The 24,658-nt window shown below is 35.8% G+C and overlaps 2 protein-coding genes across 7 annotated transcripts; one reads left to right on the forward strand and one right to left on the reverse strand.

Moving 5' to 3' along the window:
• Positions 1 to 7,043: 7,043 nt before the first annotated feature.
• LOC124297510 (uncharacterized) lies at positions 7,044 to 8,111 on the reverse strand. 2 transcript variants are annotated; one of them, XM_046748623.1, is made up of 3 exons: positions 7,949 to 8,111; positions 7,508 to 7,850; positions 7,044 to 7,122 (listed from the first exon to the last, which is right to left on the reverse strand). In XM_046748623.1, coding segments are annotated over exons 1-3 (435 nt in total). In that variant the 5' UTR covers positions 8,039 to 8,111; the 3' UTR covers positions 7,044 to 7,120. The 2 variants fall into 2 exon arrangements, with proteins under 2 accessions (XP_046604579.1, XP_046604578.1); XM_046748622.1 differs by lacking the exon at positions 7,044 to 7,122 and having other exon boundaries at positions 7,214 to 7,850.
• A 1,596-nt stretch (positions 8,112 to 9,707) lies between these two features.
• Positions 9,708 to 22,017, forward strand: LOC124298198 (uncharacterized). 5 transcript variants are annotated; one of them, XM_046749887.1, is made up of 15 exons: positions 9,708 to 9,889; positions 9,969 to 10,096; positions 12,217 to 12,300; positions 12,995 to 13,069; positions 13,590 to 13,650; positions 14,291 to 14,375; positions 14,470 to 14,616; positions 14,904 to 15,119; positions 15,408 to 15,601; positions 16,074 to 16,492; positions 16,643 to 17,125; positions 17,583 to 18,410; positions 19,683 to 20,054; positions 21,400 to 21,444; positions 21,598 to 22,017. In XM_046749887.1, exons 2-15 carry the CDS (start codon positions 9,974 to 9,976, stop codon positions 21,670 to 21,672), a joined length of 3,207 nt encoding a protein of 1,068 aa, XP_046605843.1. In that variant the 5' UTR covers positions 9,708 to 9,889; positions 9,969 to 9,973; the 3' UTR covers positions 21,673 to 22,017. The 5 variants fall into 5 exon arrangements, with proteins under 5 accessions (XP_046605843.1, XP_046605842.1, XP_046605844.1 ...); XM_046749886.1 differs by having other exon boundaries at positions 9,708 to 10,096; XM_046749888.1 differs by having other exon boundaries at positions 9,708 to 10,096; positions 19,701 to 20,054.
• Positions 22,018 to 24,658: the final 2,641 nt, after the last annotated feature.

Raw genomic sequence — 24,658 nt, forward strand, 5'->3', positions numbered from 1 at the left:
TTCATCTCTCTCTACATATTTTACAACCTATATTCGCTATATCATCGATAACATTTCATCTCTCTCTACATATTTTACAACCTATATTCGCATCTATTATACTCAGTTATAGGATAATTGATGTTATCACAAATTGAAAGAAATAACAATTAGCGAAACACAAAAGTTACTATTTGCTTTCTGTATACACGTAAACATGTAAATTGTCACTGGATCCATTTCTTACAGTATTATCAAGTGAATTTTTATTATATTAGTTTATTTATAATATACGAATCATATACACGTAGAATCGGCCCTCGAAGCGCTACAGATTGTTGATTGAATGTTCTAGTCTTGTGAGGTTACGAGTTCTAGCAGCCCGCCATTTTCCAGTGAATATTTCTTATCAATTAATCGCACATATTGCTTCATTTGACTAACGGCAGTTTGCCACCAGTCTTCCATATCGTTCCTTCTCCCATACTTGCGTCTATACTCCGCTCAACGTGAGCATAACCTTACTTCGCGCGTCGTCGAGGGTGGTGGGGAGAGAGTGGGGCGAGTGGGTAGTGCGAAGCGCGGTCCCCAGCACCGTATACGTACAGTTCGGGCCCCGTGCATTATTTTTATTCAGGAAATAAGGTGGATGGAATAATTTGAATACAATATTATGCGCAATCTTAATGCTTGTAATGTTATAAATATATATATATATGTATATATATATATATGTGTGTGTGTGTGTGTGTGTGTGTGTGTGTGTGTGTGTGTGTGTGTGTGTGTGTGTGTGTGTGTGTGTCGGGGAACGTGGCCCAGGGGCGTCCATGGTTACTCTTGCTGGAGCCTTGTTTACACTTAATCTAATCAATCCAATCACTGATAATAATAACGCACATAACAGTCTTGAATCACTAACAATGTCTCTATCTCCAATACAGTCTGTTTCTATTCCATTAAGAATTAACTATCGCGTAATAGGAAATGCGACAGCGAATCCACCCTGCCTCTAGAATTCTCTCAACATGCCTCTGCGTTGCTTTACCGATCTTTAGCTCTGTTCCAATGCAACCGCCATTTAAAAACAGCACCTTCTAGGGCTGTGGCTACGTTCGACAAAAGGCTCTGCCTTTCAGAATCATCGCCTCGCACCCCCCTTTACGCCACTCATCAGGCTAACGGTCTATGACTAATCTAAATACTAACAAATACGCTTAGACTGAATATAAACCAAATGTTCTTCAATATTAATAAGCATCACAGCGCGAGAAAGCGCGTCCAATATATCGTGCGCCGACATATATATATATATATATATATATATGAGGTATTCCACACCATTTCAGCTAATCGGTAAAGGTCACCGACGCCGATCTTGGTGTCAATTTTTTTCTCAATTCGTCTATCGGAAAAAAAGAACACGTGTTCGGTCGTTTTTCGATTAGGCCATCTGTGTCGATTTTATGAATTTTCCGATTTTTCAACTTTTTCGAAACAGACTTTTTTCAACTGGCTCTATCTTCAAGAGCTTTCATTCTAACCAAAAAATGATACAACTATAAAATGTGTCAATAAATCCGAGCTTTCTGAAAAAAATTTTTGAAAATTTTTCCTACCACACAATTCTAAAATTTTTTGAATTGTGACATCTTCGATTTTCCTGAAACTTTTTACTTGCATTCGACCAGTTACAATCAAGTTTTCCTCAGAAGGAAATTATGGACTTCCGATTCGTTCGGGAGTTATACCATCATAAGTGCCGAAAAATTGGAAATATCTTACGGAAATCAATCTTAACTTCGATCAGACAAGTTCTCATGTTATGAAAATACATATTTGCTGTAAAATAAAAACTTTTCGGAATATCCCAAACAATATAAATAAAAACGAGATCACAATTTTTCTTTTCTATGCTAAATATATTTTCAAGTAGAAAATTTCTAAATATGGCTGTTTTTTTTTTTTGGTCTCTTTTTTCATAGAGGAAGTTTTGTTACCGTGAAATTTCTTTTTTTTTTTTAGATTTTCATGCCAATGTGTTTAAAATGTCTTAAAACGTCGAAAAAACGCATTTTTTTTTAAATTTCCGTAAGTAAGTATGTGTGCGTGTGTGTGCGTGTGTGTGTGTGTGTGTGTATGTGTATGTGACGAAAATGGTTGTACGCTCTCTAACTTCCGTAAATTTCAACCGGTGGTTATAATTTTTTTTGCACAAATTGTGTAGCGTACGCGGTCGATTGGTATTGAATTTGACAGGAATCCCTTAAGGAAGTTCATCTGGTACCGAGTTAGTCAAAAGAAAAATTATTACGACTAGCGTAGTCCCTTCGTTAAGTTTGGCAACGCTGCAACCAGGCGCGACGCCCGACGGCGGCAACACCCGACGGCGTACCGCAGCCGCAGCCATGTGTTAGTATTCATTTCAAAAAGCGCGCGGTTGCAACGTTGCCGGCTTCATATGCGGCCATAGTAAAATGGAGGTTAACCTCCAAAAAATTAGCACTTTGCGAGACAAATTGATTTATTCCGAAGTTCGTAAGTATCCAATGGATTTTAGAAAGCAGTCTAAATGTTCTTTACATATTTTTTTATCTATTACAAAAGTTTGGTTCGAAACTGTCTGTCAATGATTTCAAATTTCACGTTTATAGGCGAAAAAAACAACACTATCCATAAGAGACCATGTTAATTCAGACAATTTTTATTTATTAATTGCTCGCGAACAAGATATCCGGAGAGATTGAAATTTAAACAGGTGACTTTTTACATACTTTCAAGTTGACTCGAATTTTTTCATTGAAATCTATCTGTTAATTCGATCATCAGATAAACTCCCTTAAGGCGTTTAGATTTTACAAAATTTTGAAAAATCGAGTTAATCGCTCTAAATTACGTAAATTTGAAGCTATCGAACTGAATTTATCTACACAAACAGATTAGAGGACAAGGATGATTGAGATTGAATTTCACAAGGATCCCTCAAGGGATTCTTGAGGGATTCAAGCATCATTAAAAAACACTAAGATTGATTTCCGTAAGATATTTCCAATTTTTCGGCACTTATGATGGTATAACTCCCGAACGAATCGGAAGTCCATAATTTCCTTCCGAGGAAAACTTGATTGTAACTGGTCGAATGCAAGTAAAAAGTTTCAGGAAAATCGAAGATGTCGCAATTCAAAAAAATTTAGAATTGTGTGGTTGGAAAAATTTTCAAAAATTTTTTTCAGAATGCTCGGACTTATTGACACATTTTATACTTGTGTCATTTTTTGAAAAGAATGAAAGCTCTTGAAGATAGAGCCAGTTGAAAAAAGTCTGTTTCGAAAAAGTTGAAAAATCGGAAAATTCATAAAATCGACACAGATGGCCTAATAGAAAAACGGTCGAACACGTGTTCTTTTTTTCCGATAGACGAATTGAGAAAAAAATTGACACCAAGATCGGCGTCGGTGACCTTTACCGATTAGCTGAAATGGTGTGGAATACCTCATATATATATATATATATATATAATATATATATACCAAAAAAGGAAAAAATTGGCGAATGATGCGTTCGCCATTATATCGTCTACTACTTTCCCTTTACTTTGTAACCACTCACGATGACTGCTTTCCTCCACAAAGTATTTGGCAGCTTCTTTTGTTTCACGGAGCCAAACGGAGCACTATCCATAATAATCAAGCAGTGTTTGTCGAGCGGCAAGAAAACCTTTTAGAACCATTCTTCGAATCGAAGCAGAATAGCTCACCAGGTACAAATCCCGCTGCGCTGCCGACATCCTTATAGACCAATTAATGACTCACGATTCGACCAAGTAATAAACCGATCTACCCTCTATTCACTGAGAAAAGAGTATTGTTGTAGTGAAAAATAGGGTTCATTTACCGTTCACAAAATGTATATATGTTGAATATAGCGAAATAAATATTTAGTTATACAGAAGAAACCGCGCATTTGTATATAATTCTTTGTGCGAGATGAAGATTCGTTAATAGTTAATGTCACCTATTTCTTCAGAAACGGTATCTTGTTATATAAAACAATCCAACACAATATTCAACTACTTAAATATCGATACCGAATTAATGTTTATTAATATTAAATCAACCATCTATTTTGTTATATATATATATTAGGGTGCTTCGTTTGAGACGACTATTTTTTTTTCTTCACTCCATACACGGAATATCACTCTAAACATATAAAAAAAAATTCCCACCAAAGCCTAGCTCTTAATTTTAATTTTAAGTACTCGCTAAATGAATTTGAAATTTTCCCATTTAATTAACACGTAGAAATAATTTTTTTTTTGTCAATTATCTATAGCACCGCGAGTTTTCCTACTATTTAATTGACCATGGCCGGAAGTTTTAGAGGGATCCTTCCTCTTTAAAAATTCCTGCAGCTAATTTATAATGTATGAAGTATCTCGCCAGTAAAAAATTGTAAAATTGATTTTTGCTAAAAAATTATGGTTTTTTTCATTTTTCTCCTAAACTACTAACCTTACAGCAAAACTGTGAAGAACCTTTTCTATAGAGAATTTAATTTCCTACAAAAAAGTTTAATCAGCTGAAACTGTAGAACTGACAGTTTCCAATATAAAATTAAATAATCATAAGAAAACTATAAATATCACCATTTTATCCGCATATTTGACAATTTTTATACCCAAATTGTTATAAATGTAATTAAATAGACGTGATTGTAATGTATCTTAATCTTCAAATGTCTTCGCCCGACCATTCCGAAGTCTTCGCCAATTACTGCTACTCTCAACCAGAGAACATAGGTTTGTCCTCGCAACTGTTTTATTGACCACTTTTTTATATTATTTACATTAACATTTAATGATTTTAATATTCTCGATAAGATTTTTCCAATCTAGCTATTTATTGTGATTAATCAATTAAAAAAAAAAAAAGAAAAAAAAGTGAGGCATCGGGGAATCGAACTCAAAACTTTCAATTCTTGCATGTACATTGTATAAAACTCTAAAACTTCCGGCCATGGTCAATTGAATAGTATGAAAACTTGCGATGCTATAGATAATTGACAAAAAAAAAATTATTTTCACGTGTTAATTAAATGGGAAAATTTCAAATTCATTTAGCGAGTACTTAAAATTAAAATTAAGAGCTAGGCTTTGGTGGAAATTTTTTTTTATATGTTCAGAGTGATATTTCGTCTATGGAGTGAAAAAAAAAAATAGTCGTCTCAAACGAAGCACCCTAACATATACAATATATATATATATATGTCGGCGCACGATATATTGGACGCGCTTTCTCGCGCTGTGATGCTTATTAATATTGAAGAACATTTGGTTTATATTTAGTCTAAGCGTATTTGTTAGTATTTAGATTAGTCATAGACCGTTAGCCTGATGAGTGGCGTAAAGGGGGGTGAGAGGCGATGATTCTGAAAGGCAGAGCCTTTTGTCGAACGTAGCCACAGCCCTAGAAGATGCTGTTTTTAAATGGCGGTTGCATTGGAACAGAGCTAAAGATCGGTAAAGCAACGCAGAGGCATGTTGAGAGAATTCTAGAGGCAGGGTGGATTCGCTGTCGCATTTCCTATTACGCGATAGTTAATTCTTAATGGAATAGAAACAGACTGTATTGGAGATAGAGACATTGTTAGTGATTCAAGACTGTTATGTGCGTTATTATTATCAGTGATTGGATTGATTAGATTAAGTATAAACAAGGCTCCAGCAAGAGTAACCATGGACGCCCCTGGGCCACGTTCCCCGACACACACACACACACACACACGCGCGCACGCACGCACGCACGCACGCACACACGCACACACACATATATATATAACATTACAAGCATTAAGATTGCGCATTATATAATACTGTATTCAAATTATTCTATCCATCTTATTTCCTAAATAAAAATAATGCACGGGGCCCGAACTGTACGTATACGGTGCTGGGGACCGCGCTTCGCACTACCGACTCGCCCCACTCTCTCCCCACCACACTCGACGATGTGCGAAGTAAGTCTGTCATCTGATTGGGCGGAGTATATAATGGCTGCTTTCTTGCACCAAGTATTTGGTTGCTTCTCCTGTACCAGGAATTATATGGAGCATTGTCCATACACAGGTTTCGTCAAGCAACGGTAAAACTTTATTGAACCCATTTCAGAAATGTATCACCGTTTATTTCATTGGGACACTCGTATATATTTTTCTTTGAGTCGAAGCATAATGAGCCCACTAGGTACGAAACCCGGTACGCTGTCGATGTATTCTGACCAATTAAGCATTTCCTTTATCACTCGGATTAGTGGGTCCCTTTGTCAGTCCTCGGAGAAATGAGTCCTTCTGGGATCTTACTGTCTCGTCTATCCGGTGCCAGTTTTAGCACAATAGCGCCCCGGGCCAACATCATATGACGCCCCTTTCCAAAAAGACAAACTAGCAAGTTTCCGCTTGATCCATTCTAGCGGATACAAATCAATAAAGCCATGTGAGAATTTTTAAGGTTTTCCTTCAGCTTTACACAGAGCTAACGACTTGAAGATAGAAACTTTTTGCAGCTCCTTATTTACACTTTTAACTGTATTTTTTCCGCTTTTGGCTTGTTTCTTTTCTACGCGTTGATTCTTTTTTTCTACAGAACGTAGGTTAGAATAATATTGTACTTCTTTTCTGTTTTTCACTTTCCGGGACTTTTTGTCAGCAAATATCTAAACCAAATCAGCGAAATCTAATTTTTCGGCAATTTCGTTTTCGATGAAAAGCGTTGCCAAGTTAGCGAGCCTTTACCGTGTAATTGTTGATTGTAAGTAAGTTTTTATCAATTTAAGTTTTGGAAAACTGCGTTTTCCACTGGTTACCGTTACAGGAATAGTAACCAAAATGCAGAACGCAATCCCGACATTCCGATACAGTTCATGAATATTACGCTGCTCGATAAAGTTTAAAACTCAAATGGGAGTAATATCGTTATCGAGAAGAAAACGATTGAAGCTTATGAGCTCGTTACACAATAACTTTTCATCTATGTTAGAATTGGAATCCACAGCAAGCTTTTGTTTTAGATTATCACAGAAGCCTTATAAGCTATAAGTTCTTTTCGTTCGAAGATTTTTTTAACATTGTACAGGAAAGTCCATCTTTCTGAAAAACAGAAATGACTTTATTCTTAATTTACTGTACATTTTCAGCGCTGCTTTATCTCCTCTATATCATTATCACTATCCAGACCGCACCCGACAGCGAAGCCCCCCTAAATTTGGTGTCTTGGGCGATCGCCCGACTGTCGCCTACCCAAATGCTGGCGCTGCGACCATTCGAATCCCAATTTGAGCGTCACCTGTATTCACTAACGTTTCTTCCAGGTAAACTAAGTCGACCTACCCTCTATCGGATACCTTTTAATTGTTCTCGGATAATGGCTGCACACCATTATGAGGTCTGGGTGAGGTTTAGGCGCCATTATGTTGTCGTTGTGTATAAGTGGAATTAACTTTCAGCAATAACTTATGGAAGGACTGTCACTTACATTCGGAAAGGGCTTCGTCGTCGTTCACGGCTTGGGCAACTTTATCCGCCGTTGGCATTTCCTTATTTCTATAAAAATCACGAACCTGTCGCCGTAACGTATTTTTAACCAACTCGGCGATCTTATCTTTTACAGAAAGGCGAGGTTTCTTCGACTTTGGTTCTGACACGTGACCAGTTCTCATGTACTCTGCTGTAATCTGTTTGGTTCTAGATTTTCCGATTCCCGTCATTCGGCTCACAATCAATTTAGTCGTCGTTTTTTCGTGTGACATTCGTGGATTGTCTTCCTTCAATGCTTTGCAAATATTCATAACAATAACTTTGTGATTTTCGTAAACCACCTGAAATCATATCAACGAAAAACAAAAGCATGAAACGCTAGTGAACAGTAGATAGCGAGATTGAACGATAGCAAACAGTACGTAGTGAAATACTATACTGTCTGTTTATCTGTATTCACGTGGCCTCTATTATTTTTCTTCACCGGAGATGATGGTATTTCCTCCTCTCGTGCTTCTACCACCCCCATGTATCACTAATCACTCCTTGTTTCCAATACACATCACTTTTGGAATAACTGTATTTTGAGGTTAACTCTCGACTATTCGCATCAACCGTTACGTTCGGTATGCTGGGGTTTCACTGCCGCTCCTAGCCAGCACGCTGGACCCGATTCCGAGATGGAAGAGACATAATGGCCGTTCCGTGGGTGAAGACCTGACCGAAACCGACGAGTTTTCTTGCGATCCTAAGTCTTCCCTCGTTGCACGGAGTATGGACGGCAAGAAGTTGAAAAAACATTGTTTCTTCAAAATACTTCGTGCAAAATTAATTCAGAATTGTACACGATTTCAACATGGTTATTATCACAGAGTCAAATATTGTACATTCAATGAAAAATCTCTTGCTACATAGAAGTGGGTTCAAAGTTGAAAAGGTTAGCCCACTCTGTCTATAATGTAATAAAAAAAATGTTTTTCATTGTTCCAGAACAGGCGTATCCGGAAAATGTTAACAAATGTTCAATAGACTGCAGGTTATCTTTGATTTCATTCTTATTACTTTGTCGTATTCAAAAACTCGGAGTAATTTAATATAGATTTTACGTACAGTTTTCAGATGTTAACAGAGGTAATCAAATCAGCTGAGATCAGGAAATTAAAATTGTGATTGAAACTTGTTGTGAAAATTTCTCAAAACTCAATTCTTAGGTTAGTATCGATGGTAAGTATACTCTGGAGATTTTGTATGGTAAAAGTTTGCAATATACTTTGGAGAAAGTTCTGAAACAACAAAAAGTTTCCATTTTCGGAATAACGAAACCGTTTGATTAATTCTTCATCGAATCTCTAAAAGTGTTTGAATAACTTCAAAGTAATCAGAATACATACAATGAGAAACAATCAGAGCTTGTCAGCGTTTTTAGAATCTTTAAACATTTTTTCCTCTGAGACAATCATAGACGTTTTTCCATTCGAAAACGTTAACGGCCTGCAAATATGAATCGATGCATGTCAATATTATCAAACGGTAAAAGAAAATTACGTTTCATTGTTGCATTCATTAGTAAATGAAAATCTGCAAATAGTGCAATGGCGATTTTCTAAAGTATATTTATTAATTATAAACATCGCCACCTTCCCCGGAACCTACCGATAATTTGTCAGTAAGAAGACAAAGCTTCAACAATCTTTCAGGTGAAGAAATCCCTGATATTAACTGAGTCAATTCATGTCTGATTTCTTCAGATATTTTTCAAGTATCCCTGAAAATTGTCCAACAGTCTCTATCCAAGGATTTTTCAGGGTTGCTCGGTGATGTTTCATAATTTTTCAGAGTATGTAGCATATTCAACAGATATAAACGCCTTCAGAAATCGGCTAAAGTCCGGAATCAAAATGGCAGCTCCATATAAGTCCGCACTGAAGTGCGCGGCAAGCAAAAGACAATCGGCCAGCCACGGCGTCGTTCTTGACACACGGAGCAAATTAGCAGTAGACTGACGAACGGCGCTACGAACCTGCGGAAGTAAACAAAAATAATGCCCCGATTTGGGAGGCGACAGTCCGTAAGTACGCCCAGTAATTACAAACCATAAATATGCATCATAAATGAAGGGTGGGAGGGAAGCGGACGGGTAAACCGAGTAAGTACTTGCTGTTACAATTCAGTCTCGATTTACACGTCGAAGGTCAAACTTCGACGGTGGTCAGATTTGAAGTGCGATCAGGGCTCCTTGGAAGAAAATCAGGAAACGAAGGGAACTCGTTGTTGATTCTCACCCGAGTGTGATATATAAAACAATTCAAGTGATTCATCCATTTTGTATACAAATCCTCAGAGTCAGCATCTCCCGCCGCTACGTACAGCTTCGCAATACGTATGATAAGAAGTGCGAGATACTTGCTTTCTACCAAAGTTTGCTAAACAGTGACTTGTATGATTGACGCCACCTATAGTGACGATGGAGAACGCGATGAAAAACCACGACGAAAGCAGCAAAGCGACGAATAGGACGAGGACCAGGAAAAACAAACAGGAGCTCGACCAGCTTCGGCGAGACGTTTTAGTCACAAATAAATTACTGGTTAGTACTACATACTTGTCTTAAGAGAATGCTAGATTCCGTCCTTACCGACCGAGTAAAGTCTCACTTTTTTTTCACCATTGCTCCATGTTTATACGTCACTTATACAATACCGGATAAAATAAGCGAAAAACTTTTTACTCATGCGTTAATAGTGCCGGGAAGTGTATTCTTGAAATAGCTGGTAGTTCAATTACGGGAATGCATTAGTCGGCTTTATTTTTTCGTGAAACCAGACTTTCTTTGGATATTTGTATTTGGTACGGTATTGAGATTAATCAAATTGTGTCGACGTGTCCTCTCATTAACAAGAGACACTAAAATACAAGGGATTTGTATCGAGAGAGGGGCGCAACTGTCAGTATCGTTTTACATACACACTATTCTAAATTTTTTCATGAAAAACACCTTACTGGTTATCCAATTTCGATTAATCTTAGCTCATTTTGTCCGTAGATGAATCATTTACAAATCGTATGTAGACACATTTCTGGTGACCTGTTAAATTGACCAAAAAACCGACGTATGTACAACCAATGCAAACTGCATGTTACAAACTAATGCTTCATTTCAAATATATTCAAATTGTTAAAAATCCATTCAAGATAATTTGTGAAAAATTCATCTGTCAAAAAAACGAGCCGTTACTTGATGAATTGAATAAGCCGTACGAAATTGGCATCAAGAATGAATTGGCGCGCGAATAAAAAGTTAGGAAAGAAGTAGAAACCGTTTAAAAGAAATCCCTAACCATGTTTTTTACGACCATGTTGGATTCCTGAAGAATTAGATCCCGAAAAAGTAGGAACTAAAAACATTCGAGAAATCTTAAATTATAATATGTTTATACCGAATAACATTTGATGTAGCGTACTGACATAAATTTATGCTTATTCACCACGGAAATAACTTTTCGTCAATTTCTGTGGTCTCGGTGGTCTCTGAAGATTTATATCGTGAACAAAATAGACCAAAAATATTGCACTGAATTCGAAACAGGAGAATTTAATCATTTTGTTTTCTTTGTGCTCACTGGCGTTGGCGCAAATGACATTACCGGAGAGTTTTGAAACTGTGTTTTCTGTTTTCTTGCCTTTCGATTTAGTCAATCTGGCACATTTATTCTTAACAGAAGTCTCTCGAAACTTTTAACCGGTCGTCTCAGCTAATCAATTACCAAACCATTTTCATCGAAATTCACGTTTTTTTCTGTACTAGAGGAATAATTCTTATAAAACTTATCAGAAATTAATTCTGTTATCGATTTTAAATGAAACTTGAAGAGTTGCCATTGACGCAATGTATATAACCCAATAAATAAATTTCAAGCACAAATAACCGCCAATCCACTTTACACCAATCAGAAATTCAGAAAACCGTACTAGCTATATAAACTATACAGAATAAATTCATATTTTCCAAGCAAAGTTCCTTCGCAGTCATTCCAAAATTCAAAAATTGTTTTTTTCCACCTTGTTTCGTTACCCCCGCACAAAAAATTTCAATTTGACATTTTCAAAAAAGAAGTGAGGGCTTTTTTATAGTCAGCTCAATAATTTACCGTGCCAAAATATAAAATCGCGTCACATTCCACTGAAAATTTTTCAATTAATATTCGGATGATCCATGGATTAATAATCTACAAAAACCGAGAGCAAAATTGTGGTAAAATTTCTTCGCAGTCGTCATATTTCACGTTCAGAAGTGTCGTTGGAGCCATAAAAAAATCATGCAACATCGACTCTAAATAAACTTGGATCGGACAACCCTGCGGCGACAGTTGCCTAAATACAGACGAATTTACGGATCTGTTAATATCTCCTCACGCAACGGAATGCGAAAGAAAATGGTATTTCTTAAATTTTTGGAAAATTTTAAATTTCGACCGTGGAAGCGATTTATAAAAAATGCAACCACGCTACTAAAAATTTGGCTGATTCACACTTGCGTTTATAAAATATAAGAAACTTCACTTTCTACGTATTTATACTTATTATTACTCCCAACATTTCGGATTTTTCTGACATGGAATCGCTTAATTTACGTACTACGTACCCACCCAATTGACGATTTAACAACTACGCGATATTGAATCAGAAAATTTTGCTTCACTTTGATAGCGTGACGAATCCGCTCCACCAAAAGCTCACACTTCAACATTCACAAAGGTTCTCAACAAATTCGCCGAGCGGAGACAAGCAATCGTAAGATCATTTTGTTCTTAAAAATTAAACAGCAGCGCTTAAAAGTATTTTGACAAAGATAGTAATTGAGTTAATTTCATGCAAGAATAAACTAGAAAAATCGATAATATTATTCGTTGAAACAAATTCAATGTTCTACATAATTGTTAAAAATTAACTATCGATTACTCGAAAATAAATTTATAACAAAGAAAAGTAAGAGAAACGACCGATCAAAGTAATAACGAATTTCATATTATCAAAATACCTTTGAGCGCTACCGTATTTATGTTGATGAAAGAAAGTAGTGAAAATTTATTAACATTTTATTACAATAACTTGGTAATATTTACTCACTGAATATTGAATTATCGTCATTATTATTAGGATGAAAAAAATTGCCGAATTTATCAATTTCATTGTACACAAATTAACGAAAAAGAACTACTCGATTCGTTCACATTTTAACGAATTTGAACTAGGCTTATATACATATTTTGAGTCGATAATTGCGTGAAGTTATCGATTCTATTCTATTCGTGTCGTAAAATGAAAGGAAAAAAAAAATCGAACGCGTAACTCGGATTTGAGAAGAGCGGTGATCGAGTTGAGCTTTGATAATCAGGAGACGAAATGTCAGCTTATTACACCGCCTAGAAATTTAGAATCCATCTCTTTATACATCGGGATTATAAGATTGATTCAAACGTTCCAGGATAACGAAATTCAAGGATTAGACAGCGCTGGAAAAAGGACCGGAAAGAAGAAGATGTGTCACAGACTTCTACCGGTAATTGATCTATAACTCTATAAATTCGATGCGTGTTGTAACCTGAAATAATTCAAGATACTCGAAAATTATTGACAAATTTTTATCTAAATAGACACAAAAAAATGCTGAATGATTTCAGGGTTGATTGGGAACATTGGCTAAAGAAATTTCCGAATAATATTCAACGCTTGCGGAGTAAAATGTGTATTATTTTTGGTAAAATTTGTATTATTCTGATAATTACCGAAGGATTAGTTTCAATAAAAAAAAAAAAACTCGGTTTCTTTGTTTAATTTTCTTAATTTTCTATTAAAATACTTTTCGTACAGAAATTGAGATGCTTGTACAGTTTTTGAGGCACTTTATTATTTATATATATATTAATTAGGATTCTCATGAAATTCGTAGAAACCTGTCACATTTTGTAAAGATATAAATTATTTCCAGGCGATGAAGCCTTCTTTCCTTATAACTAATCACAACAAATTGACTTTCTCTTTACATTTCCGAACACCTGGACACGATGCTGGTGCTGCAGTTAAGAAACCCGGAAGTCGGTATTTTTGCAAACGGGTCGAAAGGTGCTGAAATAAAAAGGGGTATGAATAACATATGAATATCTTTTCGCCAGCTGCACAGTTGGTAGCTATGTATGAGATGAATCAGCTTTTCCTGCCATGCCTCTGAAAATATTTATCCGAATGGGGGGTCGTTTCCTCTGTCTTTTCTTTTTCATTTTCTTCTTTTTTTATTTTTTTATTTTTTTTCTTTTTTCTTCCTTCTTTCCTGTTTTCCTTCCTTTTTATTCATCCTCCGCGTCCACTCGAAGGGACCGAAAGTTACGACCCGTCGCTATTAAAAAATCCCTGTAGATATCATACGCCTACTTTGCGCTCGCCAAATATACAATAACTTATAATCTGTTCACGTATAATAATAACGATAGTATTGCCTTCAGAGACAACGAACGTATCATCTTTATAAAAAAAAAAAAACTAATAACTTACGTAAGAGAGCGAAAATCGTTAATATTCATGGGCGGAAATAAAAGCGTAAAGTTTTTATTCTCGTCCAATTCTTTCTTTCCAAAAATTCTGCACTCGATGCTTTATTTTTTTTTTTTCTAACCTTTGTAAAATTGTTCGGTTGTTCAAGTTTTTGGCAAACTTCAGATTTTTTCATTAACGAGAGTGAATTTATTTCAACCGCCAGTGTTAATAATTCGAATTTCTCATGCAGAAAATCTTGCCTTAACCGAATCAGATAAAGCACGCATCGAAAGTGATCTTCAGAAGATTTTGCACGATGGGCTACGGAGATCAAAGTGAGTTTATCCGTTTTTTCTTATCGCCATTGTGTTTCTAGCATCGCCACAAGCGAATTACGTAATTTATTTACACGTTTTTAACGTAATACAGGAGATTGAAAAGCCAAGCTGCAAATAAACTCCAACAAAAATGTCAGGAAACTGTTGACAAAAATGAGTCGGATTCACCGGAAAATCAGTCCGATGATAACGTCTTAGAAATAAAACCTGCGCCAGTCGTCGCTAGTAAAAAACCTAAGTAAGTGATCCACATTACGTAGAAAATATATTTATGTTTTTTTTTTTTTCTTCACAAGAATTGTTGCTAAAAATTCTAGACCTATCAGCAAAATTTATTATCGAAAATCAACGAGTTTCAAACTTGCCATAAAATTCTGAAATGCATCAAGCCAATTTAAATCAGTCTAATAAACCTATTCGGATTACAATTGTAACGATTCATGCAGATGACTGTGAAGAAACATTCAAAATTATCTGACGACACATTTTTTATTTGTACAAATATAACACCAAATGAAATTTCAGTGGCAAAAGAAGGTTGCAAGTCCCCATCGAGCAGGATCGGAATATCAGGAAAGTATCTAATGCGGAAATGCATGATACAAAAACTATTGCAAAACAGTTCAAAACTGATAACAAGAGGAACAATTCGGCTGGAAAAAAGTGTAAGAGAAGCCTGTTTCAAGATGAAAATGACGATTCTGATCATCCAATTCACTTATCATGCGTTGAAGACTTGCGGTAATCATATTTTACAACTGAATTAATTGCGATTGGTAGAAAAACAAAATCCTCGAAAATTTGCTATTACTTTTGTCAGAGATCATTCAGAAATATATAGTGAAGCCGAAACTTTTGAAAATCATTGGACTTTGTCAGATATTTTCCAGAAAAACTGAGAAGATATTGAAAATTTACATTCTGAATAGATTCATGAAAATATTGCAAAAAAATTTTTTAAATAAAACTTTTAACATGGACATCGACTGAAATTCGAGATCTAGCGCTTATTGAATATTCTGATTCTAGATTTTCTCCGACTCTTGGCAAGGCTAAAGTTAAAAAGGAATCCGGAGAGCCAAAGTCAAAACCTGCTAATCGGAAATTAAATTTTAATTGCGGTAAAGTTGGAAAAAAAGTGATTACCGCCAAGTACCAGAAACTTTGCGCAGTTGTTTCTGCCCAAAGCTTCACCAATTGTCTTAAGCAAACGCCTCATGTCGGTGAGTTGGATTTTCTTTGAAACGTTTCGAAAATTCAATGCAAATTTCAATTGAAAAAAACTTGGTCACGAACGCGAGATTTTTTTACGCATCGTTTTAACATTTTTCAATAAAAACTGGTCAATATTTTGGTTTTGGTAAAAACGCAAAGAGCGTTTCAATATTTAAAATGACAAAATGTTAAAGATTTTGAAAATTTGTCGTCTCAGAATGTTAAAAATGTGCATTATAATAGTATAAAGTTTCTGAGAATTCTAACGTTTGAGAATTATCACTTTTAACAATTGAAATTCTGTGAAAAAAAAATCACAAATTTCAGTCGCAAAATAATAGAAAAGTTTAATTATATTGAATGCAATTTTTTCCGCATTCCCCTCGCAAATTTTTTTTCCTACACTAATTCACAGTACCTATAAAAATGTCTCACAAAAAAAAACTTGCGGATAATATTTTGTGAAAATTCATTTTTCAGATCCAAGGACAAAAATCAAAAAGTCTCTAGGTACCTTGTACTCCGTTTGCCGACAGCAAAAGATGCTGGTTCAAAAGCATCCGACGAAAGTTTCGAAGGCAAATATCAAAAACAGTAAACATTCTCGTCGCCAGACGCCTCTCGAAGACCAACCGTCGACTTCCAATTTTAAAATCGATATTGGACATCAGGCCATAAAACTTGAGGCCCCTGCGATCACTGTCAAGACGGAACCGACCGGGGATAGTCATCAAAACGCCTCCACCTCATCGGACACAAGCATAATTGCGGAATGGGAAACAAACTCTTTGAGGGTGAATTACGACAGTGTCGGTGCAACTTTAAAATCGGAAATAACCGAGTGTTCGGGGACCACCGACACAAGTTGTGAAAAAGGCCAGCAACAATTTACAAAAGAGGTGAAGAAAATTTGTAAAAATATAAGTGAGGAGCATTCGAAAAAGAATTCGAAAATTATAGTCATTTCTTTACCATTACCATTCAAAAATATCGTACTATAAAATTTCTGAACAAAATAACTAACAATATTTATTTTTCTTGTTTGCTAGGGTATCGTTGAAAGACCGACGTCTACAATACCCAGCCAAGAACGAAGCAAATTTCTCAACGAGAAAGAAAACCAGTTGACCCAAGCTCCGTCACTCCGTAAGAAAATTCTGCAGAGATATCTGCAAGAGACGAACAATTCAGGTTCTTTTCCGTCGCGAAAATCAGAAGAGGAAGTCACTTCCACTGTTAAATCGGAAGTCAAGCCTCGATGCTTCCAGACCGTAACAAGAGCAGCAAATTCGGCAACTGTCAACTGTCCGGATACTCGTCAAAACTTCGATAACGTAGCTGGACCATCAAAGACCAATTTGAGCAGCGCGTCGAGTTCGACGCTGCCGAAATTTCCATCAGCGCGGAAAAAGTTGATGATGCGCTACCTGAGGGAGGTTAATAATCAGGACAGGCCGAATCCTTTCACGGAAACACTCGAGGAGAATCAGGAGCATGGATGTTCGAGCAAAGAAACTGCCTCTGCTACTCTGGTATGAAAAAATTACGGAAATTTTATACCAAGACCCGAATGAGTTCCGATAATTCTGACACAATTTCTGCGGAAGGATTGCAAAATATTTTTGACAATTTCGAGACATTTTCTATTGAAAGTCTGAGACGAACTTTGAGTTTGTAACGTACAGACAGTATCGAAACGGAAGAAATAAATTTTTATGATATGCGGCTGAACAAATCTGAATCGACATATCAGTTGAAGTATATTTTCAATGAAATTAAAATTTTCAAAATTGTCCCGAAATTCAATCAACAAATATCAAAGTTTTGACATCAATTGACTGAAATTGATTTTCTGTTGAGAAATTAAGATACTTGTAAAGAAATTCCTCTGGAAGTTCTAAGAATTGATAAGATACTTTTCATACAAAATTACGCAACTATCGGAAATTAACGGTCTGACTAAATTCTGAGAATAATAATTTCTTCCAGGGTTCAAGCCCGAGTACCAAGAAAATACTCGTGAAGCGGTATCTGCAAGAAGTGAACGGCCAAGAAGAACAACCGGCGATCTCGAAAGCATCGGAATCAAACGCAGAAAAGCGCTGTTTCGGCGAAGAGGCCCAGAGACCGGAGTTCGGATTACAGATGCCCATAAAAGTTGAGACAGTCGCTGATTCCTTGACCGTGAACTGCGATAGTGACGAAAATTCTCACTTTGCTAAGGAAAATTTAGATCCACGGCTGCCGCAAGTCCCGGAGATGCGCAAGGCGATATTACAACGGTTTCTGCATGACGTGGAGGTCCAGAATATGGAGAGACAGCAAGTCGAGACGGCGGAAAATTTTCCGGTAGGATCAGCGCGTCACATGCCGGTGATTCTACGAAGATCGCAGCAAGAGAGGGTTTGGCACAGAACTTCGAGCGAGGCTGAAATCGGTCAAGATTTCGGGGGAATCACCATAAGCCACGAAGAACCGGAAGTCATGCCGACACCCGCTGTCGTAAACGCGCTTTACGAACTGAATGAATACCAATCGAGAACCAGCTGCGATTTTTCGGAACCGAATGTATACCACACAATTCCACCTTACAATTATCATGTGGAACATTTCCAGACAAACGGATTTTCCGGTCAGGATCGGGACTACGAAAGGTTTCCAGTTTTCCCGAAACGGAGCAACTCCTCGTCGACTGCAAATTCTGACGAGTTGCCGCATATTGCGCCCCAAAATGAACCGTATCAAGTGCACCAACTTCAGGTCCTCGGAGCCAGTGAACAAGTCGAGCTGCTGCACCGTATGCACGAGCGAAACGTGGTAAGAAAAATGTTGTAATAAATTTTTCACAATTTATCTTAACGATTCGGTAGAACTGTACATATTAGTTGTTTCGAGGAGAATTCTGAAAAATATTTGGTACAATATTTGTCGGAGTATTTGAAGTTTTTTTTAACAATCACCGAGGTGTTACCAAGCAATTCCAGTGAGAGTTTTTAATAATCGTGTTGTTCTTTCGGGACTTCATCTTTTGTTAATGATGTAACGGCTGGGAAAAAATTTATACCCATCGTTAAGTTTATCATAAGACAATCGTCGAAGCTCTTTTTAAGACTATAAATTAAAGAAATACTGGAATTATATACAAAAGCTTATTGTAACTAGATATCGATACTTCGTTTCGATTCGGTTCGTTATGGTTAAAAATTTAGTAGATTCGTTTTATTTCGCTCTACGATTACTCATTTTATTCGGAAGATTACTTTTTACAAATTCACCGATATCCCTTTTTTTTCGTTGTGTTGACACGCGAGGTTAAATTTTCAATTTCGCAACATTTTTGTGACAAACAAATCGCAATATTGAATTTACTAACGGAAAGGAAAAATCCGTAGGGTAAAGTCGAACGAAACTACTACATTTTCAAAAATTTTGTAGTTGATTGATATCTATAAACTTTTGTCTATAATTTTGGTATTTCTCGTTACTACAAATTTCAAGAGATCTCACGCACATAACAAATTGATAAATACTGAATATTCGACTATTTAGTAATAAGATTGATAAGAAGTATCGATTTTTGGCCAACAACTGTTTTAAAACCTGAATAATTCCGAGATTGTAAATTTCCAACCATTTCTGTGAATATCATCTAAATTTCTATACGAGTCTCGTATTATTTCAGAACTCCGTTTTGTGCAAAGAATGTGAAAAAAAAAATCTGAATTCCGGTGTTTCCGCATTTACCTGTAAAAAATGTTATCAACGAATCTAGAATTTCAAATACTTATCATACATTTCCCGGAAAAACCACAAGATTTCTTCTATATTATACTTGTTGACAATTATTTTCGGGCAAAAAGTTTATATATTTTTACAAAATTTCCCGAGACTATTAGAATTGGTGAGTTGTGTTAAAAAAAAAAACAGTCAGACATTTGTTATATTCTGAGTAAATTCATGAAAATGTTCGAAATTCTCCGCAAATAATTTACGAGGCTGAGGCTGGTAACGTTATTGTAATGATCAGTGTTTCGGAAACCCCGTCGATTCGTAATTTTAGTAATCTGAAATGATTTCATTCGCGAACAGCGATCACAAATGTTCCAGTTGCCGAGAAGCGAATTCCATAACATTTCTACTAGCTTAATGCAGCCGCCGAACCTCGCGCCGCCCGATTCTGGAGTTACTTATCACTGGCCGCCACCTCCTGCAATTTTGAATATACCCACGCGAAGCTACTCGGAGACATGCTTTCAGAGAAGGTTCAATTTCGTTGTTCCTTTCGAGCAAACCGAGTCGATTTCCCATAGCACGATCATCAATCCGCTGTACAGATCAGCCGTTCTTGAAAATCTGCCATACCCGCAGAACTTTAGCCCCATGTTGGAAGAACTTCGGAATTATAACTATCAATTGCTTATTGATTCTGGATATGCTCACGCCGCTTTCTTCAACAGTCAGGTACGCCTTTAATTAATAATATTTGGGGCGTACAGTCGGGTGAAAAAATTATTGAAAATCAACAAGCGATTAAGCGGAGCTTTGAATAGTGTCATCAAAGCTAATCTAGTTACGTTTTAATGTAAAAGTTCTCGTAATGAAAGAGAGAATATTCAAATACTGGAGATTCAACTACGTTATAAACCCATCGTTATTTTAATCACGTCATAGAATTTTCATTATTTTACTTAGTACGAACTTTGCAATTGAGACTCAATGTTGAAACGTTTTTATCTGGATCAAAGAGTCTTTCTTCGTTCGGATTCAACTTTGTCAACTTTACTTACCCCGTTCAATATTTCATTTTGCTACGTTTTTTGATTCCACATATATTTTTTACCCGACTGTAACGTCCTTAAAGAAAAAGCTTCATTTCTGTTATTTGATTGGAATTTTTTTACTATGATTTACAGAAATATTTCAATTTCCATTCAGCAAACGAACCATTCTATATTTCTTTCGTGGTAAATTGGGCGCTTGATTTTTAAGTAAACTTCGAACAGCTGCTGCCTATTATACGGAGAGAATCTCAAGCAATAAACTTGGAAAAAATGAAAAAAAGAAGTCAAGTTTTCGTTACATCGATAGTAGTTTCATTTCGTTTCATCGAGTTTCCAATCACTCCCGTGCTGAAGAAGTTTTCACTTCAAAAACAGTTTCCTTAACACAATCCGAAACGATTACATTTGGAAATGTCAAACTTTTTACTTAAAACCTAGATTTGGTCACGTCTAATTTTCATCTGATGGAGTTACCAAAGTTTTCAAGATAAAAATTAGATGTAAAAATTAACTTACTTATCCCTCGCCAATCCTATAATCTACAAGTCCAAAATGTAGGTGATTTTCAAATCTTATTGCACATAAAATGCGTCAAAATTTCATTAATATCCAAATTTTTCCAATTTCAATGTCTATTGTTTATTAGTTTGTTCCTGCTTCCATATGACGATGGAATAATCTCATAGTCTCTTTATTCTTCATACCGTAGGATGGTTAGAGCGAGTTGCTTCAAGCTCTGAAAGATGGCACCATTTGCAGCTTTTCCAAGTCTGGCTAGGCTTTTCATATACCGGGTGATCCGCAATTGATATTCAGACATTAACGTCACGTTTTCGCTGCGCTACATTTCGTTTGGAAATCATCCAGTTTGCATTGTTATTTTTCATGAGGAATTCTCGATTTGCCAATACTTTCATAAATTTTTGAAAATGAAAAACCGGTTCGATTTTCCATTCTCTCAAATAAATCTATACTTTTGTTATCAAATCAATGCGTTAAATATAAATAAAAAATTTATCTTCCAGATTGGTGAAAATGCCGGTCAATATTATCAGCATGTTACACAGCCGGTAAGCATAATATTGTACCCTAATACTTATACGAAAAACACTGTAAACAAATGTACGCCGTAATGACGAATTAGCGAAACGATAAAATCACTTGGATGATAAGAACCGTGGTGATAAAATTCTAACATTACAATTTTCTTTGTTATTTTTCAGATTTATAGCGTTACTGATGTTCATCCTCCGCAACAAAGCCAAGTACTGCCAGATTATTCTCCTAGCGATGACTAGACAAACGATATAAGGTGACAGTAACAATAACAATACAACAGTGCATAGTATATGTTTCGCTAATATGTATTATAATTTGTACCCGTCTTGAATTATTTTATCGGCCGAATCACCGTGTCGGCATTTAATTTTCAATTACCTGGAATAAACGTAACTTGTACGCAATATTTTGCCAACATCGAAGACGGTTTAACGTGTTATTTATACTAGAGGAAAAAAAAAAACGGCAAAAGTTGAAAAATTGCAAAAATTTGACATAAATACGTTATCAGAATTGACGAATAATCGATACATTTAATTTCTTATTATTATTATAATTATTTCAACACTCTTTAAAATTGTTGGAATAATTGAAATACATTGAAAAATATTGATTTCATGTTTAAAAAAATGTCTCTTTTTATACGCATTTATATAATTTATGTGTCTGATGTTATTCGAAATATTGCAAAATAATATTGTAATCATTTGTAATTCACCCAAGTGCCTATCTTTGATTACACTTGGTTGTAGTGTGTAAGAAGCAAAAATTGTTTATGTCGTATCTTTACCTATGTACTGTATAATCACATGGAATAGTGGGTCACATGTGTGTGAAATAATGTGTGCTGATGGTACGCGTTAACTGTGTAACAAAATTAAATGTGGACTAATTATTCTTTATACGAAGAGGAACTGAATTATATTTCAATACAACATTTAATTTATACACAAATTTCACGCGTATCATCGGATTGTTGTCAGCTGCTGTAAATTCAAGGTGAATTGAAAAAAAAAAAACAAACCCAAGCGTAAAATAGCCGTGAGCTAAACGGTTTGACTTTACATCCGAAGAGTGAACTTTTGCTTCTAGTATAGTCGGGAATTGAATGCTCCAGATTTGAAAGTTCAAACTCTCTAGCTTCAGAGTTTTCAGTTCTCTAGTTTCTCTGACCTCCTACCTTAGGAGTTCGATTGATTTCCAACATTCACGGTAATTCACAACTTGTACAAACTATTTTTCACCAGCTGATTAATCACTTACACCTCGTCTATTGAATTGATACGTAGCGTGAAAGATAAAATTCTGTTTAATTCTGAGTTTTAATCTTTACTACCGGCAGCTGGAACCGGAATGAAGAAGACGAATCGTATTTGCAAAGCGAACATAACTCTTCGTGTTTCACTTGAATTCAGTAGCTTTGATAATCCGTTGATTTATTGTATTTAATCTGTATATTATCCTAAGTATCATGAATAATATCATTAAAAGCAATGTAAAACGTAATATGTTTCATCATTTTAAACTTACATCCTCGTCCCGTGGCAAACTAATCACCTACATGTGAAACCTCGTAACTTTTCTAACGTTGAATAATTGATTGAATAATTGTGAGCCGTTGTGTCGTAAAGGTTTTTTTTTTCTTTTTTTTAATTCTTCTCAACTTCCGTTCGATACTGTTTTTTTACTCGGCTAATTGACCGCAATTTCAAAACAAAACATCTGATGCAGAAATTTTTCCATATGTATAATATATTCACAACGAGTCAACATTGGATGCTTGCAACAATCATAATTTTAAATTATATGATCTTCTCCGCACTTTTTTTTTTTTTTTTAAAGTAATTTCAGACGCAAAAAAGATCGAATTCTGAAGTACCTAATGTAAAGGAGAAAAAAAAAAAAAAAGAAACCGCAACAGAGAAAATGAAGTATTTTCTATGTAATAAACATTTTGATTGTTGAAATTTCAGACTCAAATTCTGTTTCGTCGTAGAAATGATTTGAAAAATGTATCGAATCTGTCTGATGTCTGTCTTATTGAGTCTGCAAAAAAAAAAAACCAATAGCTTCAATTCTTAACTCTCGAAGTATTAGAAGGGAGAAAAAAAATCGACAGTTGATCGAACTTCAAGATTGTTGAAACAATCAATCTACCGTAAAAAAAAAAGTCGACCCACGTATATACACAGGGTGAATTCCTAACGACTGCTAAAATTTAATGCGCACGTGCAACAATTGCCAGGGCAACCAATCATAATAGAGAATAGTTCTATGTGACGTATATAACCCCACAAAATTTTGTCAGATGTGAGTTGAGGACAAATGCCATCGACAACCGTAAAAATTTTTGAGGTTACATAGATCGCGGCGAACTGTCGTTCTAAATTTATATGACGGTTGGTCACCCTGGCAAACAGTTGCTCTCGGATCGTAGCGCGTGCGCATTAAACTAAAGCAGACGACGGTCCGTGCAGTCGTTAGGAATTCACTCTGTACGACTTATTCACCAGTGAAATTAACATCTGCGTGATGAGTTTGAGCGTAAATAAATTGTGATATTTACGTCGCACAATTCCGTTAGTTTTACTGTTGATAACAAGGAGTTGGTTTTTCGATTATCTATTTCGAACATCGATTGTCCTTAATGCATTAACATTTGAGTGAAAAATTTCCGCAGGAAATGCTGTCTCACCAGGACAATGACGTGTGTTTCACTTGGTCTCGTCAGATTGGTCTGCAGTTATCTCGTGTGGTAGTAAAGTGTATTCAAGGTTTGCGGTCAGGAGTGACGCGGTTGGGCGTTAGAATTCCTAGAAAAAAAAATTTAATGGGCAAGGAATAAGAATTCTTTAAAAATGTTTTTTAGAGGAATTCGGTGGAAAATTTCAAAATTCATTCACCAGACTTGGTAGCATAATCGTAGATCGGTGCCGAGCGTTACATTAGACTCGAATTTGTCTCAGATTTCTAAAAATAGCTGTTTGGCAAGTGATCGATTTAAAAAAAAAAATAATCGTATCAACCTTACAAAATATTGGTTACAATAGAAATAATCACTTCTAAATCATCTTAGAGAACTACTTGATCGTCGATTTTGTACATTTTTTATTTCTTTTTTTTTTCGAATCTGTAAATATGGAAACAAAATCCAAACTGTCAAAAGAGTTAATTGAGAAAATTTTAGGCGGAAAATGAATTTTTCAGAATTACAGCTTAATGAAG

Source organism: Neodiprion virginianus, chromosome 2 (assembly GCF_021901495.1).
Source record: "Neodiprion virginianus isolate iyNeoVirg1 chromosome 2, iyNeoVirg1.1, whole genome shotgun sequence".
Classification (NCBI taxonomy): domain Eukaryota; kingdom Metazoa; phylum Arthropoda; class Insecta; order Hymenoptera; family Diprionidae; genus Neodiprion; species Neodiprion virginianus.

What these genes read in the sequence shown, in the direction of transcription:
- LOC124298198 (XM_046749886.1), top strand. Translation starts at nt 9,974, where the DNA reads ATGGAGAACGCGATGAAAAACCACGACGAAAGCAGCAAAGCGACGAAT. An exon ending in TAGTCACAAATAAATTACTG is followed by an intron (nt 10,097 to 12,216) that starts GTTAGTACTACA and finishes TCACTTTGATAG; the next exon opens with CGTGACGAATCCGCTCCACC. An exon ending in TAAGCAAACGCCTCATGTCG is followed by an intron (nt 15,602 to 16,073) that starts GTGAGTTGGATT and finishes TTCATTTTTCAG; the next exon opens with ATCCAAGGACAAAAATCAAA.
- LOC124297510 (XM_046748622.1), bottom strand. Translation starts at nt 8,038, where the DNA reads ATGGGGGTGGTAGAAGCACGAGAGGAGGAAATACCATCATCTCCGGTG. An exon ending in TGAATACAGATAAACAGACA is followed by an intron (nt 7,851 to 7,948) that starts GTATAGTATTTC and finishes ATATGATTTCAG; the next exon opens with GTGGTTTACGAAAATCACAA.